At 36.1% G+C, this 23692-nt stretch overlaps 1 protein-coding gene across 1 annotated transcript; it reads left to right on the top strand.

Annotated features, from left to right (window-relative positions):
* On the top strand, positions 585–20257 carry LOC105159899 (ferredoxin-dependent glutamate synthase, chloroplastic). The gene is made up of 33 exons (XM_011077112.2): positions 585–1252; positions 4022–4334; positions 5667–6109; positions 6186–6317; positions 6687–6785; positions 7038–7108; positions 7523–7619; positions 8568–8660; positions 9228–9373; positions 10275–10434; positions 10748–10858; positions 10977–11192; positions 11662–11819; positions 12446–12575; positions 13065–13123; positions 13266–13371; positions 14220–14316; positions 14467–14582; positions 14825–15022; positions 15394–15504; positions 15615–15854; positions 15941–16039; positions 16404–16499; positions 16636–16833; positions 16918–16992; positions 17735–17863; positions 17948–18046; positions 18253–18395; positions 18504–18597; positions 18952–19190; positions 19282–19360; positions 19512–19595; positions 19664–20257. The coding sequence occupies exons 1-33, from the start codon at positions 944–946 to the stop codon at positions 19823–19825; spliced, it is 4902 nt and encodes a 1633-aa protein (XP_011075414.1). The 5' UTR covers positions 585–943; the 3' UTR covers positions 19826–20257.

The raw sequence follows: 23692 nt of genomic DNA, 5'->3' as shown, positions 1-23692 counted from the left end.
AAAAGGAATGAATTTTGTTGGATACCACCTAAATTATGATAGTAATGCTGTTCGATTAATTTAATGTCGCAATATTCAAACAACAACATTTATATTAAGTGATTTTCAAATTCGTGATATTTAAATTAAAAATTAGTGACTTAACCATTAGACCATTTTGTTTTATATGAAAAATAATAAAATAACTTGTCAAACAAAAATAGATAACGAATTATCATACATATATATATTTATATTTTTTCTGCGAGCAAACTAGAATATATTTTGTATTCTTTTCAAAATTAATGTATTTTTGTTTTTTCGTTTTTTATTTTGCAACATTAGCGTCCAACATTCCTTTGTAGAAAAGAAAGCTTGAAGCCAGTTTTTACTTAGGGAGACGTCTTTTCATGATAAAATCATGAAACTTATACAAAATTAGAACAGACAATATTCAGGGTTTTGTTGCATGCCGCACGACTCAGTAAGATATTTATACATTAACAAAATGGAAAGATATTTAGAAAAAAAATATGTAAACATAATAAAAATTTCCAAAAACCTGACCTTTGGTCATTGCATAAGGTCAATAGTTTGGTGAACACACATTATGATGATCAAAGAATAGGATTTGGGATTGGGAGGGAGAGAGGCGACACACGGAAAAAAGCAAGAACGAGGACATCATCAGCAGAGTCGAAAAAACAAACGCCAAGAATTAAAATTGGAGGCGGGTGGCTCCCAACGTTCCCTTCTTTTATCTCTAAATCCACATTTTCCCCTTTCCACACATTCCACACACACTCCACAGACACACAACACAAACTTTTTTTCCTCCCTATCCTGGTGCAGCCTACACACACTGATACACTCACCCCTGTAAAGTGATTGAGTGAGTGTGTGTGTATATACATATATACACACATAAAAATTGTGTGGGTGTTTGAGTTGAGGTTGATGAAAGATGTCTCTACACTCGGCGGGCCAAGTGGTGCAGTCTGTGAAACTGTTTGCTGGGAATGGTATTAATGATAACTGTAGAAAGGACTTGGTGTTTGTTGATTTTGTTGGGTTGTGTGGCGGCAAGAACTCGAAGAAGAGTGGGAGTCGTCGGAGATTCGGCGGTGGTGTAAATAGTAGTAACGCTCAGAGGGGTCATTTTCTTGGTTTACCAGCGTCGAAGAAAAACTGGGCCACCTCTATTAAGTCTGTTCTTGATCTTGAACGTGTTAACAATGGCTCTCGACAACACTCTTCTGATCTGAAACCAAAGGTGGGGGTCAACTGAAACTCTGTGCGCGCCAACCAGCGTTCTTGTTGATTTCTTGAAAAGATGAATTTTTTTTTCTGTTTCTTGAAATTCATGAAATGGGAATGTGGAAACGTGTATGCTCCTTGGAAATCTTTTGTTATATTTGATTGTGATGATTATGTGTTTACTTTTAATTTTGCTTGGCTTTTATGTGTTCTTTGCGCGTGTGGGATTAGGTTGACTTGTTTTAATTGATGACGAGCATATCCTATGATTTTTCTTTTTGTGGATATACTCAAAGAATGGTAGTTCTGGCACTGTAATTATTGTCTATCCTCGCTCATGAAAAGTTAAAAGATAAGTGGTATGGGAAGCTCTGCTGTTGGAAATGATTTTCTGATGATGCTCTAGCTCACTCTTGTGGTTTCCATTATAGACATGTATTTTGTGTCATCTGCTGCATGTATGCAAAGGATATAAGGCATCTAACTGATACAAGCTTCTGAAAGAATATAACTTTTTGAACTGATCAGATCATCTTCTTAGATAACCAAAAGGCTAGATAAGATTTGGGTAATAAGATCTATGGCTGGTGGATAAGATGGGTTCTTGAATGCAACTGATAACCGTGAACAGCGAAAATGAAGTTGATAACTGTGACGTGTACCTCAGCAAGAATTAGCAAATGTTCCCGGAGACTATCATATCAGGCATGGTTTTGCATTTGTTTTTGGTTTGGTGTTGCAGTCGAACAATTTTTAGTGTCAGCTTTAGATTATGTAGACTGTTTTTCAACTAAACTGCTTGTATGTCATGGACTAACATTTATATGGTTTAAGGATAAGAATTGGGGATTTTGATAAATGCTGATCCCTGAAGTAAAATGTAAGATGCATATGAGACTTAAGATACACATTTGTGACTAAGGAAAAGTTAATTCATAAAACCCAGCGTAGCGTTAAATGACCATAGTGCCTAGACATTACAGCATGGTTGTTTCTTTGAAAAGACCAAGTGGTTTGGTAGTATATGGAAGTGTAGGAAATTAATTTCTTTTAGAAGTAAATATCCTAGAATAATCTAGTACGCCAATGGGTGTCCCACAAAAGGTTCTTATTAACTTTTGTGGTTTTTGTGACGTAGACAAATTCCAAAGGAGCTTCTCCTGGATATTTTTGAAAGAGGTCATGGAGCCTTGGTCTGCTTTCTTTGGAGGATGTAGGATGTAGGATTTTCAATGTCTCACCTTGCTTGGCCACCTTAGGGTGGTACTCAAGTTATTCCTTTATGATGTGTCCTGTCTCAAAATTTTTGCGGAAGTAGTAGGTAGTTGTGGATGTTGATTTTCGAGGGAACTGGTGAGTTCTGTGACGATCTGTGTACAAGTTGGTCTGAGTCATGTTGCTATTTCACTAAATATTGGTATATCATTAAGCTAGCAGTAGAGGGCCCAATAGCAAATCTTTTGTGGACAAGCAACTTTGTTTTGAGTCTTGTATAGGTGTTTTTGACTAGCGGGTATCTGTTATGGGAAGAAAAACTCTTGCTTTGAGCTTGTCCTCTCTGTGCCAGCGGCATCCTAGCTCATGATATATTGGTTAGTTTATCTGCATGGAGATTCCAAAATATGATCAAAGTGTGCAATGCCAGGTTGTAAAATTGTGCATCTGTATCTTCTAAACTGTGATCTGGGAGTCCTTGGAGGCTATAGATTGTAATGCTCTTCTTTTATATGGTTTCCAATGCTTGATTTAGACTATGTCCTGTAAAACAAGCACGATCAAACAACTATATTGAGTTTCTTTACTATCAAACTAAGCACAATCAAAGTAGAGTAGAAACTTAATTATCAATCTTAAGAGAACTTGAATTGGGAAACGAGAAAGCAAATGAGAAGGTGCTTGGGTTTATTGAAAACAAGTCTAAGATATTGCCGAACAAGAGCACCTTAATGTGTTTATAACTACTAAATTCCAGAAGGAGTGATCATTTGTGAGTTACTGGCTTTATTTGGGGGAGATTTCGTCTAGTGTAAATGTGCAAAATCATGGACGAAATAGATCTAAGCAAATCAAGCATATGATCAGAACTATATAAACGAAATACTAAATATTTGAATAGCTGCCCTTGAGATAGATAAGATAAAATTTGCTTCTCTTTTGTCTTTGGCATGTGAGGAGGCAGGAGGGGAGCGGATGCTTGGCAAGAGGGAAATTTGATTGAACGATATCGAAATTAAAAAACAAAGAACCTAGCATACATATTACTTCAGTTGTAATTTCACATTTTTTTAATATTTATTTTTTATTTTCAAAGGTTAGGCTTTAAGGGGCTGGAATCCAGGACCATGCGAAAGGGTTGGATAGTCGCGGTCCTCGGCAACTGAAGTTGTTTCATTATTAGACTATCTCTTGTGATTACGTTTATCAAATTGTTTTCCTTTAGTTGAACGAAGTGCTGAGTTTCCACCATTTCTGTTTTTCTTGGGGACTCTTCGCTCTGTAAAGCTTATAACAATCAATCCATTAAACGTTTTGTATGCATTAGAAAGTCATATTTGCCTTCTAGATAGTTGCACTTTATTGTATTTGAGCTTTAATTTCCATCCTGCTTGTTAGTCATGTAGTACTCAATAGTCGCAATGTGGAAAGGTTAGTGATGATTTAGATGCACTACTGGTGCTGGCAAATTGTTGGGAGCTTACAATTGTCATTGCTGCTATGCCAAGTGAATGCTTTATATGCCAATCTTCATCTGCATGATGCCTTTTTGTACAACTGTACTTTTCAGGTTGCAAACTTGGAAGATATAATATCTGAAAGAGGGGCATGTGGAGTTGGGTTTATTGCCAATTTGGACAACAAAGCATCACATGGAATTGTTAAGGATGCTCTTACAGCTCTTGGCTGCATGGAACATCGTGGAGGGTGTGGAGCGGATAATGATTCTGGTGATGGTTCTGGAGTGATGACTTCAATCCCTTGGGATCTTTTCAATGACTGGGCCAGTGAACAAGGGATGGGTGCGTTTGATCAGTTGCATACTGGTGCTGGAATGGTCTTTCTTCCAAAGGATGAGGACCTGATGAAACAGGCCCAAGCAGGTCAGTTAATTGGCAGGGTGTATCTCAGTTATACATGGTCCAATCCAGGAACACCCTGTTATTAACAACTTGATTTTTCTTAATTAACCTATATAATGTTGATTTATTTCTTTTTCCTTTGTGGTGCAAATATAATGTTACTTATATATGGATATAACAATGCATTTAGTGAGGGGAAGGGATTAAAAGTTGAATAAGAGTCCACACAAGATAGGCTTAAGTTGATAGCCATTATAAATTAATGAAGAAACCCTTTTCTTTCTTTTGTTTTTAGGATTCATTAGCGAGTTTTTGCTAGTGTGTTGGTTATATTAATTATCTTGGTTTCCATTCGACCAGCTTTTTCTAGTTTCAGCTTAACAATTGATCTCAAATATGAGATCTTTACTCCCTGCCTTGGTCAAGAAAGCAATTATTCTGATTGGTTGTTGTATTTGAGAATAGGATGAGAAGAGCGACAAATGTAATGTCTGGCATACTCCTCCGACCTATCTATCATAGCGTGTTTTGAATGCCAGGAAAAGCTTAACCATCCTTTGTATTCCTATATCCTTTTGCTTAATTCTTTGTTATTTTGGAGAAAATAGACCAGCTTTTTGAGCCCTTTTTAAATTGCTAATACAAAGAAAAGGTATGTGGCACCTGGTTGGCTGGTTCAGTGCTGATATTATTTTGAAATAGAAGTTTCATTACTTTGTGGATCTTTAAATATGTTTAACGGGACAGAGATTTGAGGTTACTTTTCTTCTTCTACCTTCGGTTGATGGGGAACCTGCTTTAAGGAAGGCCACTCTCTGACATGTAAACTTGTTTGCTGCAGTAAAGTGGAAGTTTTTGCTATTGCCCAAGAGGGGGGAGATAATATAGCTTTTATATGCTTTCCTAAATTTAATTTTTTTATTGTTTTCAAATGTACTTATAGCTGTAGTTTGGACACCGAAAAGCATGTCTACTTCTGGCTAAGCCAAACGGTAAAAGACTACAAGGTCAATGTCATATTCCAATCATCGTTGCAAATAATGTTAGAAGAATAAGAAATAACAAGCGCATGTGGTTGGCCGCGATGGTTGTTAGTAAATGGTCTTTTAAAGGTGGAAGGAGCAACTGATATATGACCAGCATGACACAATAACTGTTATGTGCTCATTAATTGTGAATAATTCTTGATTATTTGAAATCAATTTGAGAAACATGAGTTTCTGAGCTCCTGGATCTGGAGATCCATGTCTCTAGTTTGAGTAGTAGGTTCTTTTTGTTCAAATAGTACCTTTGATTTTCAGATTTTTATTGTATTACAGTCAGTTATCTGAATTGAGTTATATGCTTATGCAGCTATCTTGGATATATTTAAAAAAGAAGGTCTTGAAGTGCTAGGCTGGAGGTCAGTTCCAGTGGATATGTCTGTGGTTGGTTACTATGCAAGAGAAACTATGCCAAATATACAGCAGGTCTTTGTTCAAATTGCTAAAGAAGAGAATATTGATGACATTGAAAGAGAACTGTATATCTGCCGAAAGTTGATTGAGAGAGCAGCCAGCTCAGAAACATGGGGAAACGAGGTTTACTTTTGCTCATTGTCCAATCAAACTATAGTTTACAAGGGAATGCTTCGATCGGAGGTTCTTGGCCGGTTTTATTTTGATCTACAAAACGAACTTTATAAGTCCCCTTTTGCCATATATCACCGTAGATACAGTACAAATACTAGTCCTAGATGGCCTCTAGCTCAACCAATGAGGTTTCTTGGTCATAATGGAGAGATCAACACCATACAGGTTATAGTTTTTCCGCTGATATTCTTTGTCATAGATACCAGAATGTTCACTGTCTGAAGATGAAATTATCATGCAGGGGAACTTGAACTGGATGCAGTCACGGGAGACTTCATTGAAGTCCCCTGTTTGGCGTGGTCGTGAAAATGAAATCCGCCCTTTTGGAAACCCAAAAGCATCTGACTCTGCAAATCTTGATAGTGCAGCAGAAGTATGGCGAAATTCTTTTACCTTCCAACTCTTTATACTTCTACTCTGAAATTACAGTGTCACCAATGGTTTATTTATAGAATAACCTGTTAAATTGGCAATACAAATCTAGAAAGGGAAGAGCAAATAGAGACAGTTTTACCAGAAGATGCGATATTTCTTTGCAGACTGTTTGTTACTGTTCATTATATGAAGAAATCAACGATTTTTATTTGGTTCCACGTGATTGACATAAGAGTCTTTCCATTTAAATGATTCACTGCCTGTTGTAGTGCTTGAGTTGCAATTTCTATGATGTTTGAAACTTATTTATTATTGGCACTGGATGCTCCTTTGTGATGTTAATCTTTCTACTCTACATTGTGTACAGTTGTTAATAAGAAGTGGTCGCACTCCTGAGGAAGCCCTGATGCTTCTTGTCCCGGAAGCATACAAGAATCACCCAACTTTAATGATCAAATATCCTGAGGTACTATTTTTCTTTGACATCAGTAAAAATGCTTGAGTTCCGATAGTGGTATTTTCCCTTATGTATCCTTATTTTATAGCTGGACCAGATTTTCTTCCCTCATTTATGAATTGTTGTATAGTTTCATGTTCCAAAATGTTTCTACCTTCAGTTAGCATATTAGACCTTTCCAAGTTCCTTGGATGCGTATTCCAAACTTTTTCATCTTATCCGAAGGCTCTGGTAGATATGACTCTAATGATTTTGCTTCAGATTCTTGACTTTTACGATTACTACAAGGGTCAAATGGAAGCTTGGGATGGACCTGCTTTACTCTTATTCAGGTGACATTTCCAAATGTAGGTTTTATTGGTTGACATTTACCGATGTTTATATATTGCTATTTCAACCCAATCAATTTAAACAAGAAGGGCAATATTAAGCTTGTGAAACCATCATTTTTCTGCAATATCGACCTTCCATGAAAATAAGAACTTTTTGAAAGAATATAACTTTGCAGAGCATATAAAATGGCTGTCGTACATACATTTCGATCATCTGTTTATCAGAGATATTACCCCTTTAATAGGACATCACCTTTCTATTTAGCTTGTGATAGGACCTTAAGGGTAAATATTAACCTTCAAGCACATGTGTGCATGCAGTATTCTTCCTTTGTTGTGACTGGTTCATATCTGATGCAATGCCAAAATATCTTATTTTTAATTTCTTATTTTTGTTGGACGTCATTATGTCAGTGATGGGAAAACAGTTGGAGCTTGTCTTGACCGAAATGGACTTCGTCCTGCTAGATATTGGCGAACAGTGGACAATGTTGTCTATGTTGCATCTGAGGTTTGCTTGCTTTTGTCATCCTTTGTATTTGTTTTCTTTGAAAGATTTAAGTTCATTCTTTGATGGTGAACTCTACCAGTACTTATACTGAGATCTTGAAGACATAAATACACTTATGGTATGATTACGTAGAATTTCATTGCCCAAGGTTTTTCCCACAGTGAAGCCTTGTTATATACTTGATTTTGCTGCAGGCAACTGAGTTAGTGTTGCTTCACAGTCTATTGTCTGATAGCTGGAAAAAAGTTGACTTGTATAGGACTTAACTAGCAGAGAGTTTACTTCTCTTTCTATTAGAGTTACAAGCCATCAAGGCTGTGTGTTCTTATTTTCCCACAAGAGACTAGAGCGACATTCTGTGTTATTAACCATTAACTGTAAAGTTCAAAATTTCAAAAGTCTAGTTGCGGACAATGGTTTCTTTCTGCTTGAAGAAATCTTCTGCTGGCCAATAGGCTTGCTAAAATTTACAAAATCTATCAGCAACTTGTGTTTTTTGATGGTTAATGTGTGTAGATAAGTTAGAGATTATTATGCCAGCTAGTTTAACATGTATTAGATGTTGGATCTTGTATTTTGTTATAGTGGTAGTGATGATTCAATTAACAATTGAAATCTTTCAAAGACTGAAAAGGGTTTGTCGTTTTCAAATCATTTTAACAAATGCTGTCTGACCTAAGATGGGAGAAGTACATCAAATATTATAGCTTTCTGGATTATTTGGTGTTTCTATGAGCCATGCACCGGTATTTTCTTGGAGAAGTATCTATAAATATTAAAAGATATAGGAAGTGATGGGACTTGTAAAGTGTCAAATGATCTTTCTTGAATTGTTTATCTGATTATACTGCTCTCTAAGTTATCACAAGGTTTGCATTTTGTGACTCGTATTAACACAACGGTCACATGATCGCCATGAACTGATACAGTTTCTTTGTAATTTTGTAGGTGGGGGTTCTACCAACAGATGATTCAAAGGTTGTGATGAAAGGCCGTTTAGGTCCTGGAATGATGATAGCAGTCGACCTATCTAGTGGACAGGTATTGATTATATGATCGTTAATTTTGAGGTTCTTTGATTTGATTTTTAGGTTGATTGGTGGGCATTTTCTGCCTATTTATGTTGAACATTTCATTGGTTTCTCAGAGCATTTCCTGTTACAATGTGACACATTTTAGGTCTTTTGGTAATAATAACTGGGAAGCTCCAAGGCCTACAGTTTTTGTGTAGAAGCACCTTGCGCTCTTAATTCTTTTTGTATTTTCCTTTTATTTTAACCAATTCGACTGATATTTGTGCTATTGTCTTTAGCACAATTTTAGAGGTTTTGGTGCATGTAAATTTTACATTAATTGCCTGAATTGCAACTTGCCATGTGCTGTGAAATAGAAAGATAAGATCTGCTGCATGGTCTGCAAGCAAGGATTCCGCTGTCTTTCTTCCTTTCCCTATTTCTTTTGCGAGAAGATGTCTGAAAGTGGCCCTTTATGAGGCGCAATTATGATTTACATGAAATTAAGATTGTTCTAAAACATTCCTACAAAAGCCAGTATAGACAAACAGTTATCTTGTTTGCTAGTTTACTTAATTTTATCTTTTCTGCACAGGTGTTCGAGAATACTGAGGTTAAAAAGCGAGTTGCACTATTGAATCCTTATGGGAAATGGGTGAAAGAGAATCTCCGTTCTTTAAAGGCCACAAGCTTTCTGTCGGCAACTCTCATGGACAATGAAATAATATTAAAGCGTCAACAGTAAGTCTTCTGGAAACTTTCATTTCTTTTCTTTTAGTTCTCAGAGTGAGTGCTTTAGATGCACAGACACTCGTTTGGTAGGCACGTTGGTGACTTGGGCCGTGAAAGTTTTCTCGTGCTAAAGGAAAATTTTATCTCTGTTCCTTTCATTGGGTATTTGGGTTTAAGCAAATGCACATAACAGAACCATGGACTTCAAATTGAAGTACTTGAGTCCATTTAGCATACATCTTGTGGATTGGTAAGGGTGATGGTATGAGTCATGAGGGACTTCAACCAATTACTTCCGCGAGGAACTTCTATCATTCGTACTGATCCTCATTTCTAATTTTCAGCCAATCTAAGAATTTTGAAAGGTTTTGATTTTTGAATTTTCTCTGCATAAAATATTTAATGTAGGAAAACACTGAAAAATGTAACTGAATACTATACGATTGCATACTAAGACTGATTGTATATAAAGGGCCCTTTAGTTTGTATAATTTATGTTTCATGAGAGCTTGAATACAGATCTGGCATACAAGAGTTTCACGCACCATCAAATGATAGATAAAGTTCATATGGTAAAAGACAATCTTGCTGAGAAGACTTTAGACTAGTACTTATAATTGATTCAGAATAAATCTGTATATCGTATAACTTTTGTCTTGGCTTCTTGTCAAGATGCTGAAGCTTTACACTGCAAAGTATTGCTATGATGAAGTATTCGCCCCCCATGTGGTTGTTTGCCTTTAGCTGGACTGAAGGCTATGTGATATGTTTTACAGTTATATGTTGTAGGAATGACACCTCTTAGCAAAAAGAAGCATATGTTCCTTTTTCTTTGGATGGAAGTCAAGCTATGTAGGGCAACCACAATGATCAATTTGATGCTCTATCTCTTGCTTTTTGTTGAAAACAGGGCATATGGATATTCTAGTGAAGATGTTCAAATGGTGATTGAAGCAATGGCTGCTCAAGGGAAGGAACCTACTTTTTGCATGGGGGATGACATTCCTTTGGCAGTATTGTCTAGAAGGCCACATATGCTGTATGATTATTTCAAGCAACGATTTGCTCAGGTTTGCACTATCTTCATGAAATTCCTGGTCAAGTTTAAGCTTTTGTGTATTTCTGATAGATGCATTGGTGTCAGTTTGGCCTGACCGTACGAGTAAGATATTGTAGTGCCATACTTCATTCCAACGGTCCAATGTCTTCTTATGGGGCAATTTCTGTATTCATCAACTATGGTACTGTAGATATTTAGTTCTTCTGGTGCTATTTTAAAAACTAGTATACGGAGATATACCTCTTAAACCGTTGATACTTGAACTTTTAAGCTGATTTTCAACCCAAAAATTGTGTTGTATGATGTATGTGTGTATGAACCAGGTTACAAATCCTGCTATAGATCCTCTAAGAGAAGGATTGGTCATGTCTCTAGAAGTCAACCTTGGGAAGCGAGGCAACATACTAGAAGTTGGTCCAGAGAATGCATCTCAGGTACTTTTGCATTTTATTAATTTTCTTGTGGAATAAAAGGTCTTCAGTTATTTTAAAGATATTATTCTCAATGTAACTTCAAAGTCTCTCTACATTTCTTCTCTTTTTCATTAATTAGGTGATTTTGTCAAGCCCTGTGCTGAATGAAGGGGAGCTCGATTCTTTATTGAACGATCCTGTCTTGAAACCCCAAGTTTTACCTACATTTTTTGACATAAGGAAAGGAGTTGAAGGTTCACTGGAGAAAACACTGTACAAACTTTGTGAAGCTGCTGATGAAGCTGTTCGAAATGGTTCCCAGCTTCTTGTTCTCTCTGACAGGTCTGATGAGCTGGTAAGATTTTCATTTTTGTGTGCCATTAGTGGTCAATGGTGATGTTTGAATTAAGTGCGACTAAGGGATCCAAGTTTTGAATGAACTTTTCACTAGTGATCTGGGAGAAGATTATGTGGTTAGCAGAGCGAGGGACTACATACTTCCTGAAGTGAAATCAAACTCGACTTTGTTTGACCTACTTTTGTTGATTTTCAGTAATGTAACTTCATTGATTATAGTTATGGGTACCATGTCTTAACACTAAATTGTTGTAAATATGTTGATGCTCATGTCTCTTTGTATTTTCTTTAATTTCTTTTAGTTTTATTAATGCTCATGTCATGAAATGCAGATATTGCTTTTGCATTTCCAGCAATAGCCTATCTAGTCCGCAAATTTGGTTTTTTTGTCTTTTGTGTTTTTGGTTCCAGTGATTTTATTCTAATTTTGGGGTATGCCTCCTGATAACTGTTTGTATTTCCATCAGGAGGCAACTCGGCCTGCCATACCAATACTTCTAGCTGTGGGTGCTGTTCACCAGCATCTAATTCAGAATGGACTGCGGATGCAAGCTTCCATTGTTGCTGATACGGCTCAGTGCTTCAGCACTCATCAGTTTGCTTGTTTGATTGGATATGGTGCAAGGTCTCTATTTTCTTCTTTTTGCTCTCTGGATTTATGTGATTCAACTGGACGTATCACACACCCGGTGTTTTCTGGATGCAGATAATATTACGCCATTTATCTATTCTACTGAAGCTTATTTAATGATTGTTCTTTTCTTCTCTTATGTTTTCGGGGCAATGCTCTTGACGTATAGGATAAAGTGGAAAGGTTTTGTCCACCATCTTCATAAAGTTTTATAGCATTTGAAATATGCTCTTTTGATTAGTTAAAAATATCCACATTTACATCCAATTGTAATGATTATTATTGAAATATTCTGAAACGTTAGTGGTTTTTCCTATTCCTGGCAAGTTACATTTACTATTTTCATCTAGCTAGATAAGTTTTGAGGATTACAACAATGTACATTTTAGTAGGATGACTGAACTAGGTTCTGACTAGATTTATTGGTTAGAAAATTTCTGATTCCTTTTTGTGCCCCTTAATGTAAGGGAAGCATATGAGAGCTTCACCAGCATGTGATACACTCTCTTCCTATATGAAAAACAACACAAACACTGGCTTCTGCCTTTTCTGATTGGCTTAATCTGCAGCATCCTTTACATTATCAATCCACATATAACTCTTTAGATGCATCTTTTCAGTGCTATATGCCCATACTTGGCCTTGGAGACGTGTCGTCAGTGGCGTTTGAGCACTAAAACTGTGAACCTGATGAGGAATGGAAAAATGCCCACTGTTACTGTTGAACAGGCTCAGAAGAACTTTTGCAAGGTTTGCGATCTCTTTTTGTTTCCTGGATTTAATTTGAGAATGCATGTTGATGAGTTACTTCAGGGGAAACAGACAAATTATACTGTATTGGGGGAAGGTGATACATCGTCTTCAATAAAGTTTGTTGAACAAATGAACAGTTGTGAAGTACTCCTATATGTCAGTATATTTGAGATTCAGTGTTTAAAAGCAGTACACCAGTTTGGTTGAGAAGAAGAATGGATGACATTGACCTTGATACCAGATAAAACTATCTGCAAAATGTATAGTTTATGTTTTGTAATATTTAGGATGTTAACCAAGTTTTTTGTTAATTATTTCCTTGAAGCTCTTGTTACTAAATGTTGTTGATTTTATACCAACTTTTATTTCTATCTCTGGTTGCTGGGTTCTTCTGATTTTAGTGCTTGAAGGTTTTTCTTTAGTTGTTTTGACGACGATGTTGGGTTGAAATTGCTGATTGGTAAGTGTTTATAATATTTATTTCAGGCGGTTAGATCTGGCCTTTTGAAAATTCTCTCGAAAATGGGCATCTCATTGCTCTCCAGGTATATTACCATTTTGTAGTTACCTTTTAACTTGTGGTTTACAAACTTCCTCCGTGTGGCGACCTACAAGTCTTTGTTTTATTTATTGTTAACTTATCCAGTTTCAACGTAAAAAGTCTTAATGGGAAATACTTGCCTTCAGTTATTGTGGTGCACAGATATTTGAAATTTATGGACTTGGCAAAGATGTAATCGATATTGCTTTTTGTGGGAGTACGTCAAGCATTGGGGGATTAACCTTGGATGAGGTAACGAACCTAGTTGGAATGAAGCATCTGGTTAAGTTCTTGTTGCTTTTGCTTTATTCATAAATAGATTTTTAAAATTTTGTATTATTGAAAAGTCATATTGAAACTTGACGATGAAAGAGTAGAGTATTTATTATTCACAACTCTGATAGGTAGGCGTTTTCTCAAACACAGAATGTTATTTATCACCAACTTTATTTTACGGTACTATGTTGCTACTTGGAAGATGTATTCTCAGATTAAATTCTTAGTGTTAAATTTATGCTATTGCAATATGTTTTGGTGATTTACTTCCAGAGACCTCTTTCCATTGGTAGCTATTGCATTTGTGCATGAATCCTCTTGGAGTATAGATGTCAATGCTTCAGTAACTTGAAAAGCTACTTATTTGTTTAAGATGTATCTTGATCCTGCATATTTCAATTGTACAGTAGACAGTTCACTTATTTAGTAATTACGTGGTATTATTCTTGAAGCTTCTCTTGGTTATAGAACTGTATGTTACTTTAAGACTTTGATAACAATAAGCTGCTATAATTCACCAAGTTGGTAAAGTTTGCAATATTCTTATGGTGAACAACTACGACTGGATTTTCTGATGCATTTTTTGTCCATGCAGAATTTATCTCTTGTTTGCTCAAGTAGAAGCCCTTGCATTTAATTATTGTCAACCTTGTTTTCTTCCACCACCTCTGTTTTTAGGCAACATTCTTTTTATTTCTATTTTACTGCATATGTAAACTTACATTCATGCGATACTTTTTGTGCTTTATGTATCTCTTTTATTGAAATATTGAGTTGGCTTTGCTCGACTTCTTTACATAAAGAAATAATTCAACTTTTTGCAGTTGGCTAGGGAGACTTTATCGTTTTGGATTAAAGCTTTCTCAGAAGATACTGCTAAAAGACTTGAAAATTTTGGGTTCATTCAATTTAGGCCAGGAGGTAAACATGTTCGAAAGTCTGTAAATACATTTCATTCAGACCAGAATCCTCAAGTTTCACGGACTCGACATTCTTTTGGTTGAAATTTGGTCAGTTCAGTCTCTTAGCACAATATAGTGCTAACCCCTCTTTCTTTTTCCTAAATGAAAGGTGAATATCATGGAAACAATCCAGAGATGTCAAAACTGCTCCACAAAGCCGTGCGGCAAAAGAGTGAAACTGCATATTTGGTTTACCAGCAGCATTTGGCTAACCGGCCTGTGAATGTGAGTTGCCTTTATGCAATCCCCTCATATCTTTTCCAGTCAGATCTTTGCTTTGAGGAGCCATCCTCATGAAGTGGTGGAGGATGACTATTGAGTTATTTCAAATTTAATGTTGATTTTGAAGGATTTGGATGATATCAAGTTGCACATAATTAGTACATACACTCCTTCATATTGAGCATTTTTATTGTTAAGAGTAGACGATACAATTATTAAATAGAATGCATGATTACTGACTGCAGGTTCTCAGGGATCTTCTTGAGTTGAAGAGTGATCGTTCCCCCATCCCAGTTGGAAGGGTTGAGCCTGCTTCTTCTATTGTTGAGCGATTTTGTACTGGTGGCATGTCGCTTGGTGCTATTTCCCGGGAAACTCATGAAGCAATTGCCATAGCAATGAATAGATTAGGCGGGAAATCTAATTCAGGAGAAGGGGGTGAGGTAAGCAACTTCTCAATTGTGCATAATCAGATTTGCTGCAACCAGGGTATCCACAACCTAAGTGGGAGTAAACTTGGAATGGAAGAGTGTAATGTTGAATTTCTTCAAATCTGATTGTATGCAATACTATTAGAACCTCGGTCGACTCCAGTGTAAATTCAATGGGCTCGAATCACATGAGAACTTTTAAGAATGAATTGGCCTAAATGAATTGAGTTTATGTGGACTTAAAATCAATTTTCATGAATTATCGGCCTTTCAAATAGTCTTTTGACTGTAAGGTGAATGCTGATGGTAGCAAAGATAAGTTTCACCACCTGTGTGATGTTTTCTTTTTGACTTTGTGATGCTAAGGTTTCATCTTCATCTAGGATCCAATTCGGTGGAGTCCACTTACTGATGTTGTTGATGGGTACTCTCCGACGCTGCCACACCTTAAAGGTCTTCAAAATGGTGATATTGCTACAAGTGCCATTAAGCAGGTTTAAATGCATTTGCATTTTACTGTTTTCCTGCACTTGCAAACGTTCATTGACGTCTACATATTGTAGTCTTATGTGTTATAATAACAGATATTAATTTAATCTTTCAGGTGGCTTCAGGGCGTTTTGGTGTTACTCCAACATTCTTGGCTAATGCTGATCAACTAGAAATTAAAATTGCTCAAGGAGCAAAACCAGGTGAAGGTGGTCAATTGCCAGGGAAAAAAGTTAGTGCGTATATTGCGAGGTTAAGGAATTCAAAACCTGGTGTTCCTCTTATATCGCCACCTCCACATCATGACATTTATTCTATTGAGGATCTTGCTCAATTGATTTATGACCTTCACCAGGTGAGGTGCCCAATATACATTTTGCTTGTACTAGTAAAAATTGTTGTAATCCTGCAACTTTGTTTCACAACATAGTGAATGAGCAGGTCAATCCCAAGGCCAAAGTATCGGTAAAGCTAGTAGCAGAAGCTGGCATTGGTACAGTTGCTTCTGGAGTTGCTAAGGGTAACGCTGATATTATACAGGTATGCATGATAACCTAGACAATTGAGTATTTGCTGTTCTGGATTTCAAAGCAGTAACTTGATCTACTCTGAGCAGTATGGCAATTGACTTAAAAGGAATCTTTCTCTTCCAATTCAAGTAAAGGCCTATCTTTCTTTCTTTGTTTCTGTATTTGACCTCTTTTTGCTGCCTGGTAAACATACTTCTTTAACTATGCACCATATTCTAAGTATGGAGTTTATAATTGTCATGTACCTGGCATGGCTGGATTTAAAATTTTTGCATGGGAACTGTTGTTACTGTAATAAAGACTTTAAATCTTTTGCTATAGGTTTTGCAATAAGATTGAATAAAACTCAACCATATGCTTCACCTGTTTTATAGATTTCAGGACATGATGGTGGAACTGGAGCTAGCCCTGTAAGTTCCATCAAGCATGCTGGTGGTCCTTGGGAACTTGGGCTTACGGAGACACATCAGGTTTATTTCACTTTTTCCAGACATGAAATCTCCTATTTCTTATGATGTTTGTATAAGTCGATTAACTTTTTTTGTTCTTTTCCCTTCTATTTGGTGGGGCTGATGGTGGGGTTCTGCTATATGAAATCTTGTGCAGACACTCATTGCAAATGGGCTTAGGGAAAGGGTCATTCTGAGAGTTGATGGTGGGTTCAAGAGTGGATTTGATGTTATCATGGCTGCGCTGATGGGGGCTGACGAATATGGATTTGGTTCTGTTGCCATGATTGCCACTGGCTGTGTCATGGCTCGTATATGCCACACCAACAATTGTCCTGTTGGTGTTGCTAGTCAGGTAATGAAGATCCTTCAACAATGCTGTCTTCCAATATGACCTTTTTCTTCAAAACATCTTGATTGCTTCAACTGATTTCTGCAGAGAGAAGAGCTAAGAGCGCGTTTTCCCGGTGTGCCTGGTGACCTTGTAAATTACTTCTTATATGTTGCAGAAGAGGTGATTGCCTGCTTTCTTAATTAAATTGATTCTAGGATGCTTCTATCTTATTATTTTTCAGGTTTTTAGAGTTGCATTGCCTTTGAATTCATCCTTAGGTCAGCATGGTTATCCATATGGATAATTACATATGTTTTCCATTTCCCTAGAGATTAAAATCATAGGTCAGCGGGCACCATCATCCATATACAGTTAATTTATTCTTGAACAGTTGGATCTGGTCTCCCACTTAATTCAATCATCGAAATATGTACTCCCTAATTGATGGAAATTGCTGAATGCAATATTTTTCAATATACTCTTTCTTCTGTCGAGAAGTAGCTTCTTCTTTAACAAGTGGATGGAGCTGATTGGTTCTCAAAGAGTGCTGTAAAGAACCACTTCATGTATTTTTTATCTCATTAGAATGTCTGGCAATTTGTGAAAATTATAAGTCCGCAAATAAAGTAGTAAAATAATTAAGGCCACCAGAGGTTGGGGTGAAACTGAATAAAAAACATCGTAATTTTCTCATGGAAGACTTTCCTTGATTTAGTTCACTGTCTTTTAAGGTGCTACTTTTCATAAATGTTCAACCTTGGGAAGTTGCATACTATTGTTTCTCTGTGTTCGTAGAGGCGGGGAATTACACTACATTGCATATGATATCCAGCATCTCTGTGATTGGTTTTCGGTCTTGGTTCCTTGAGTATTTTCATGACTCTCTTTTCAAGGCTGATGCTTTATGCTGATCTTTTGCCAGGTGCGAGGCATGTTGGCCCAACTGGGCTATGAGAAACTTGATGATGTAATTGGCCACACAGATCTACTAAAACGTCGAGATATTTCATTAGTGAAGACTCAGCATCTTGATCTTAGTTATATTCTCTCTGTAAGTAAACGATATATTATTCCAATCCATCATCAGAAGAGTGCTGGTGATTTTGCTTGTACACTAATGTACACTTCATTCTAGAGTGTTGGATTACCAAAATGGAGCAGCAGTACAATAAGGAAGCAGGAAGTTCATAGTAATGGTCCTGTTCTGGATGATACGTTGCTTGCAGATCCAGAGGTAACATTACTTATTTAAAATGGACACTCTTTTGGTAGGAAAGGAACAAAATTCATGATCATGCTTAGTGCTTGTATATGGTTTGCTTTATTCTTAAAACATCTCCAAAATACTTATTTTCTCGTTCTTTCTGAATTGTTTGACATTTGTTATACATACAACTATGTATTTGCCTTCTTGATAATCTTCTTTTTCTCCCCATACAGATAGTGAAGGCTATCGACAATGAGACGGTCGTGAATAAATCTGTAAGCATATATAACGTGGACAGGGCAGTTTGTGGGCGTATTGCTGGTGTGATTGCAAAGAGATATGGGGACACTGGCTTTGCTGGACAGCTGAATATAACGTAAAACAGTTTCAGTTTGGAAAAAATAACAATCTTGAAGTGTTGCTATTTTACTACATCGGGGTCTTGTTATGGGACTTATTGCGCGTCTGTTTCTATTGTTTACAGATTCTTGGGAAGTGCCGGTCAGTCATTTGCTTGTTTCTTGACACCTGGGATGAACATCCGGCTTGTCGGAGAAGCTAATGACTATGTCGGGAAGGTGAGTTGATCAAATCTTCACATGTGGAGCTTACAATTTGGCACTTGTTTCTGTGTGTCGATGTGTTTTGCTTCTTGTTCTACTTAATTATATCCTATATTGCTACTTTCTATATTCTGAGATTTCTGACATAGTTTTTGCTCATTTAACATGTAAATGTTCTTGTGTTAAGAGTTACCAGTGTTTGACTGACCCCAGCATGTATGAACTAACGGTGCTCACGTGACTTTGAAACCTACCATCGATAATAAAATATTTCCAAGCCATAGTAATGCCGTCATATGTGACCCTTCTACTGTATAGGAATTCAATCATATGTCGATTTTAGCTTCTAACATGCAAGTATAATTTAAGGGTATGGCCGGAGGTGAACTGGTGGTGACTCCCGTTGAAAAAACTGGATTCACTCCTGAGGATGCCACCATTGTCGGAAACACGTGCTTGTATGGAGCAACCGGTGGCCAGGTCTTTGTTAGAGGGAAAGCTGGTGAGCGTTTCGCTGTGAGAAACTCGCTTGCTGAAGCAGTGGTGGAAGGCACTGGAGATCACTGCTGTGAGTACATGACTGGGGGTTGTGTTGTTATCCTCGGAAAGTGAGTCTCACTTCTATTACAGCCTATGGCACGTGGCAAAATATCCTGGAGAACTCTCGAGGGTCTCAAGTTATTATCTTGCTTTTGACAGGGTTGGGAGAAACGTGGCAGCCGGTATGACTGGAGGTTTGGCTTATATTCTTGATGAGGATGACACCCTTATTCCTAAGGTTTGTCTCAAAGAATGTATTCCCCATTGAAGAAAAACATATATCATCACGACGAAAAGCTGTTTTCCTTTTTTCACTTTCAAGGATGTCTCTTTCATGCCAGTTTATGATCCTTAGCTTTTTCGACTATACTATGTAATGTTGTCAACAGGTGAACAAGGAAATTGTGAAGATCCAGAGAGTTGTTGCTCCGGTTGGGCAAATGCAGCTCAAGAACCTCATTCAAGCCCATGTTGTAAGTAAATGATGTCAACTTGTCTTGATTAATTACGACTTTTCTTGAACACATGTACTTTGTTTTAGGAAAAAACGGGTAGCAGCAAAGGTGCCGAGATTCTTAAAGAGTGGGACAAATATTTGCCGCTCTTCTGGCAGCTGGTGCCCCCCAGTGAAGAAGACACTCCAGAGGCGTGCGCGGACTATGAGCAGACAACCTCCGGGCAGGTGACCTTTCAGTCAGCATAAGAAACACCATAGCCCCCCACAAAACCAACAACACATGATTCGGACACATGCATCCAAGGTTAGTTTGGATGGAACATTTGTCTCAAACATCTGAACATGGTAAATTTGGTGATGGTGTTAAACACCAAGGTTTGCTGCTGCTGCTATTCCTGGTTGTCTGAAAAAGCCACCATTCTCTCACAGCAGTGTCGCTGCAGAAAATTTAGATGTTATTTAGGATGTCGGAACTAGGTTTCTGTTTCGGGATCTTGATCCTTCGCTTCTACCTATTCGAACTAGAGAATATAAGAAGCGGATGTGAAACAAGAGTCCTAAAAAAGAGAACGGGAAACGCCCCGTGCGCTATAATACTGTCTAACAATACATTCTTGCAATGTCCATAATTGTATATGCTGTTTCTCTTTTATAGTATATATTTGTCTTAGATGTATTTTTGTTTGAGCAGATAACATGGACTAAGTTCACTGAAAAAAGCTGTCCTGGACACAATGTTTAATGTCTCTGATTTTCCATAGGTTGAGTTCATTGTTCTCTTTCGCCTGATATTATGCATCATTCATTCAACGAACCAAATGATCCCATATGAATACTGCCAAAGTCTTAGGTCTACTGAAGTTGGTTCTTGATTCTTGAGTATCACAGTTATATGGTTATGTTGTCTTGAAACTCGTGTGCAGGTTCACTTTTAGAAGAAAAAAAAATGAAAATTAAGTTATGGGTGCCCAATTAATTTTATTTCACTTGACTATTATTGTTTTATAATATATTTATATAAAATAACAAACTCTACGGCGCTCCAATTTGAACTCGTAATGTGTCCTCTAGAGAATCTTTTAATGGTTTGGAGTTTAACATTTCATTCTAGAGTGATATTGAGTTTAAAATTTATTGAAAGCGTGTGCGAATGTATGCGTGTGCGGGTTAAAAAAAAAAAGAAAATTCAAACTCATAATGTAAAAATAAAAAATCCAAACACGCAAACCAAACGAGAAAATGGTCACTCCAACTTTGACCCCCATAGACATAGGAATTGGCAAGCTAGTAAAAAAGGTGGGCAAACGTACACATGCATCGTTGTCGGAATTCAAGCACCCGTACAGGTGGTATCTACCTATTCCTCCCTTTGAATCTTTTTTTCTAATATAATATACTTAGCTCATGTTGCACACTATTTTCCCATTAAAATAAATAAAGATAAAAAAACTAACTCACAAAATTAACGTAAAATTTCAAAGAAATTAAATAAATTAGTCATTTTATTAATTTTGGAATTGTAAAAATTGATGCGGCAAATTGCATCTCAAATATATATATTTTTTAATATAATAGTATAGGTATTCCAGCAAGTAGTAGTCCACTAAGTTTGTTGTATATGGGGAAGCGCCGCCGGCAAAAGCACATGATCCGCCGCAAACCACCGCAGGGGAAAGGGAAGCGGCGAGCAGTCCAAATACAGATGCATCTGTAGCCCACAGCAACTCCAATTCCACCCACGCCATTTTTTTCTATTTAAACTTTCTTTATTTCGGGAAAACCCCACCACGTGCACAATTACTAATATCTGTATGGAAATATTTTTTTCTCATCATATAAATACTTTTATTTAAATTAATTCTTTTTAAAAAACCATAATTTTGAGTAAATATTTTTCACATAATACGCTGCGAATAGTCTAAACGGCCTTTTTCATAATATAAAAATAAATAAAACTATCCGACATCTTACAAAATAAATCATATAAAACATTCATTTGAACTGTATTCACATCATACTCCAATAAGATGTTTTGTTCAGTATGCTTTTAGCACAACTCAAACTCGATTTAGTTCGTTGAAAAATAATGAAATATGCATGTAGATACCAAAATACTCGAATTAAGCTAATGTTCAATCAATTAAAACTCATTTAAGCTTTACGATTTTTGAAACTCGATAACAATTTATTTAAATTTGAATAGTAACGTGTGTTTCAGCTCAACTAATTTTTATTTACAACACTACATGATTTTTATTTACAACGCTACATGATTCGTCAATTACCAAAATAATGTTTTATTCTTGGAGACACATCAAGAGTTCCAAGAGTGGATTATCATCCATTCTAGATTTAATTAATTTACTTGTTAGAATTGCAGCATATTATTTTCGAGAAAATTGCTAAAATTTTCATAAACATCTTAGGAATAATTAAAATGTCCAAAATTTGACAACATTGGTCGCATCGTAGCTCTCAAAATGTCACGTCAACGCACTTGCAGACAAAGGATAGATTGCAACGTCAACCTTTTCAGCCCTAAAAATTCAAAACAGAGAAAATATATTGCAAAATATTTAAAAATAATTTTACCATTTTTTTTGTAACTTATTATTTTTTAAAAAAATATATCAATATTTTTAAAATAACCAACATATTAGTATTACATAATTCAGTATACGATACATCAATATTTTTAAATTATTTAACAAATACAAAATAAACAAAAGATAATATATTAATACTAAAAAATAGACAAAATATATGTGACTAAATAAATTCTTGAAAAATAACGGTCCACTTTCTTACAATATAATTCTTCAATTATTACCAATTTATGACCCAATCATCCAGATTTTCTGTTAAAAAGAATTACTTCGTTTATCACACAACATTTCAAGGTTAATTTCACTACAATTTATGGCCCTAAAACCAATGTATAATTTCATAAGAAAACTAATTAAAATAGGTAAACACACATATAAGTGAAAATAAAATCAAAACCTTCTCTTAATTTAAAAAAAATCTTGTCATAGCCTATGATTAAAATGAACTCACCTCTCTAATTAATGAAATATTTATATTTAATGAATTTAAATTTGAGAAAAGAATTTAAAATCAATGATTCCGTATTATTAGAATTTAAAATCTATCAGTATTCAAGAAAACATAATTCAGATATACAGGTGAAGGATTTACAATCTTTGATTTTTAGAATTATCCAAATAAATTCAAAAAAAATAGAAAAAATACAATTTACTTCCATGTGATACGATAAGGGATAATTTGCTTCATTTTTCAAAACATAAAGATATAATTTGTTTTTTTTTTTTCTTCACAGGGATTCTTTTTTTCTTATTAAAATGTTAACCCAAAAACAATTATGATTAGGGATTTAAAATTATCAATCCAAATACAGGTTTTGTTGAAATTCAACTTTGAAGAAAAAAATAAATATTTAAAACCTTAATCATAAAAAGACAATGTGTAGTGTTCAATAGGTACGTCACAGTCATCCATACAACACTCAGTACATAATGTATCTCAATGTGTAATAAATTTAAGCATATCGAGGAGACCTCAAAGGCGTGTTTCCTAAGTCTAGACATTTAGGAAAAAGCCCATCAACGTAAGATAACGCACTTAATTGAAATAATCAGTTAGAAACGGTGGAACAAACAAAACAGAAAAATACCAAAAACGTTACATACAATGCACCCGGAAAATACATATCAAAACGGCGAGTGAGTCAGTGACGTTACGAAACCACGACTTTCACACTAATCACTAATCTTAAAAATTAATCCACTTCTCACTTTTTCTTTAATTTCTTTTTTAATTAGCAAAATAATTTCTTTAAGACCGACAATTAAAATTTTTAATTGCTAATTAAAACTTAACAGCAAGGTAATTAACTAGCATTAATATATAATTATATATCTACAAAATTGAAGCACGTACTAACAGTCACGTAGACGTACGGTACCAGACATTGAATATCAGACAGAACCACTAGCAACATTGGGCAGATCGTGCGGCGGCGCGAAGGCCAAGAGAACGAGCACCGCCATGATGGCGACGGGGACGAGGAGGAGCATCAGCGGCGGCGGCGGG

Source organism: Sesamum indicum, linkage group LG4, assembly GCF_000512975.1.
Source record: "Sesamum indicum cultivar Zhongzhi No. 13 linkage group LG4, S_indicum_v1.0, whole genome shotgun sequence".
Classification (NCBI taxonomy): Eukaryota; Viridiplantae; Streptophyta; class Magnoliopsida; order Lamiales; family Pedaliaceae; genus Sesamum; species Sesamum indicum.
Note: the sequence above shows the minus strand (reverse complement) of the source record. Positions and strands in the feature narration are given on the sequence as shown.

Bases quoted from the DNA above. Each gene is read 5' to 3' on its own strand.
- LOC105159899 (XM_011077112.2), top strand. From the start codon at position 944: ATGTCTCTACACTCGGCGGGCCAAGTGGTGCAGTCTGTGAAACTGTTT. The intron at 1,253-4,021 runs GTGGGGGTCAAC...TGTACTTTTCAG, and splicing joins CTTCTGATCTGAAACCAAAG to GTTGCAAACTTGGAAGATAT. The intron at 6,318-6,686 runs GTATGGCGAAAT...CATTGTGTACAG, and splicing joins ATCTTGATAGTGCAGCAGAA to TTGTTAATAAGAAGTGGTCG.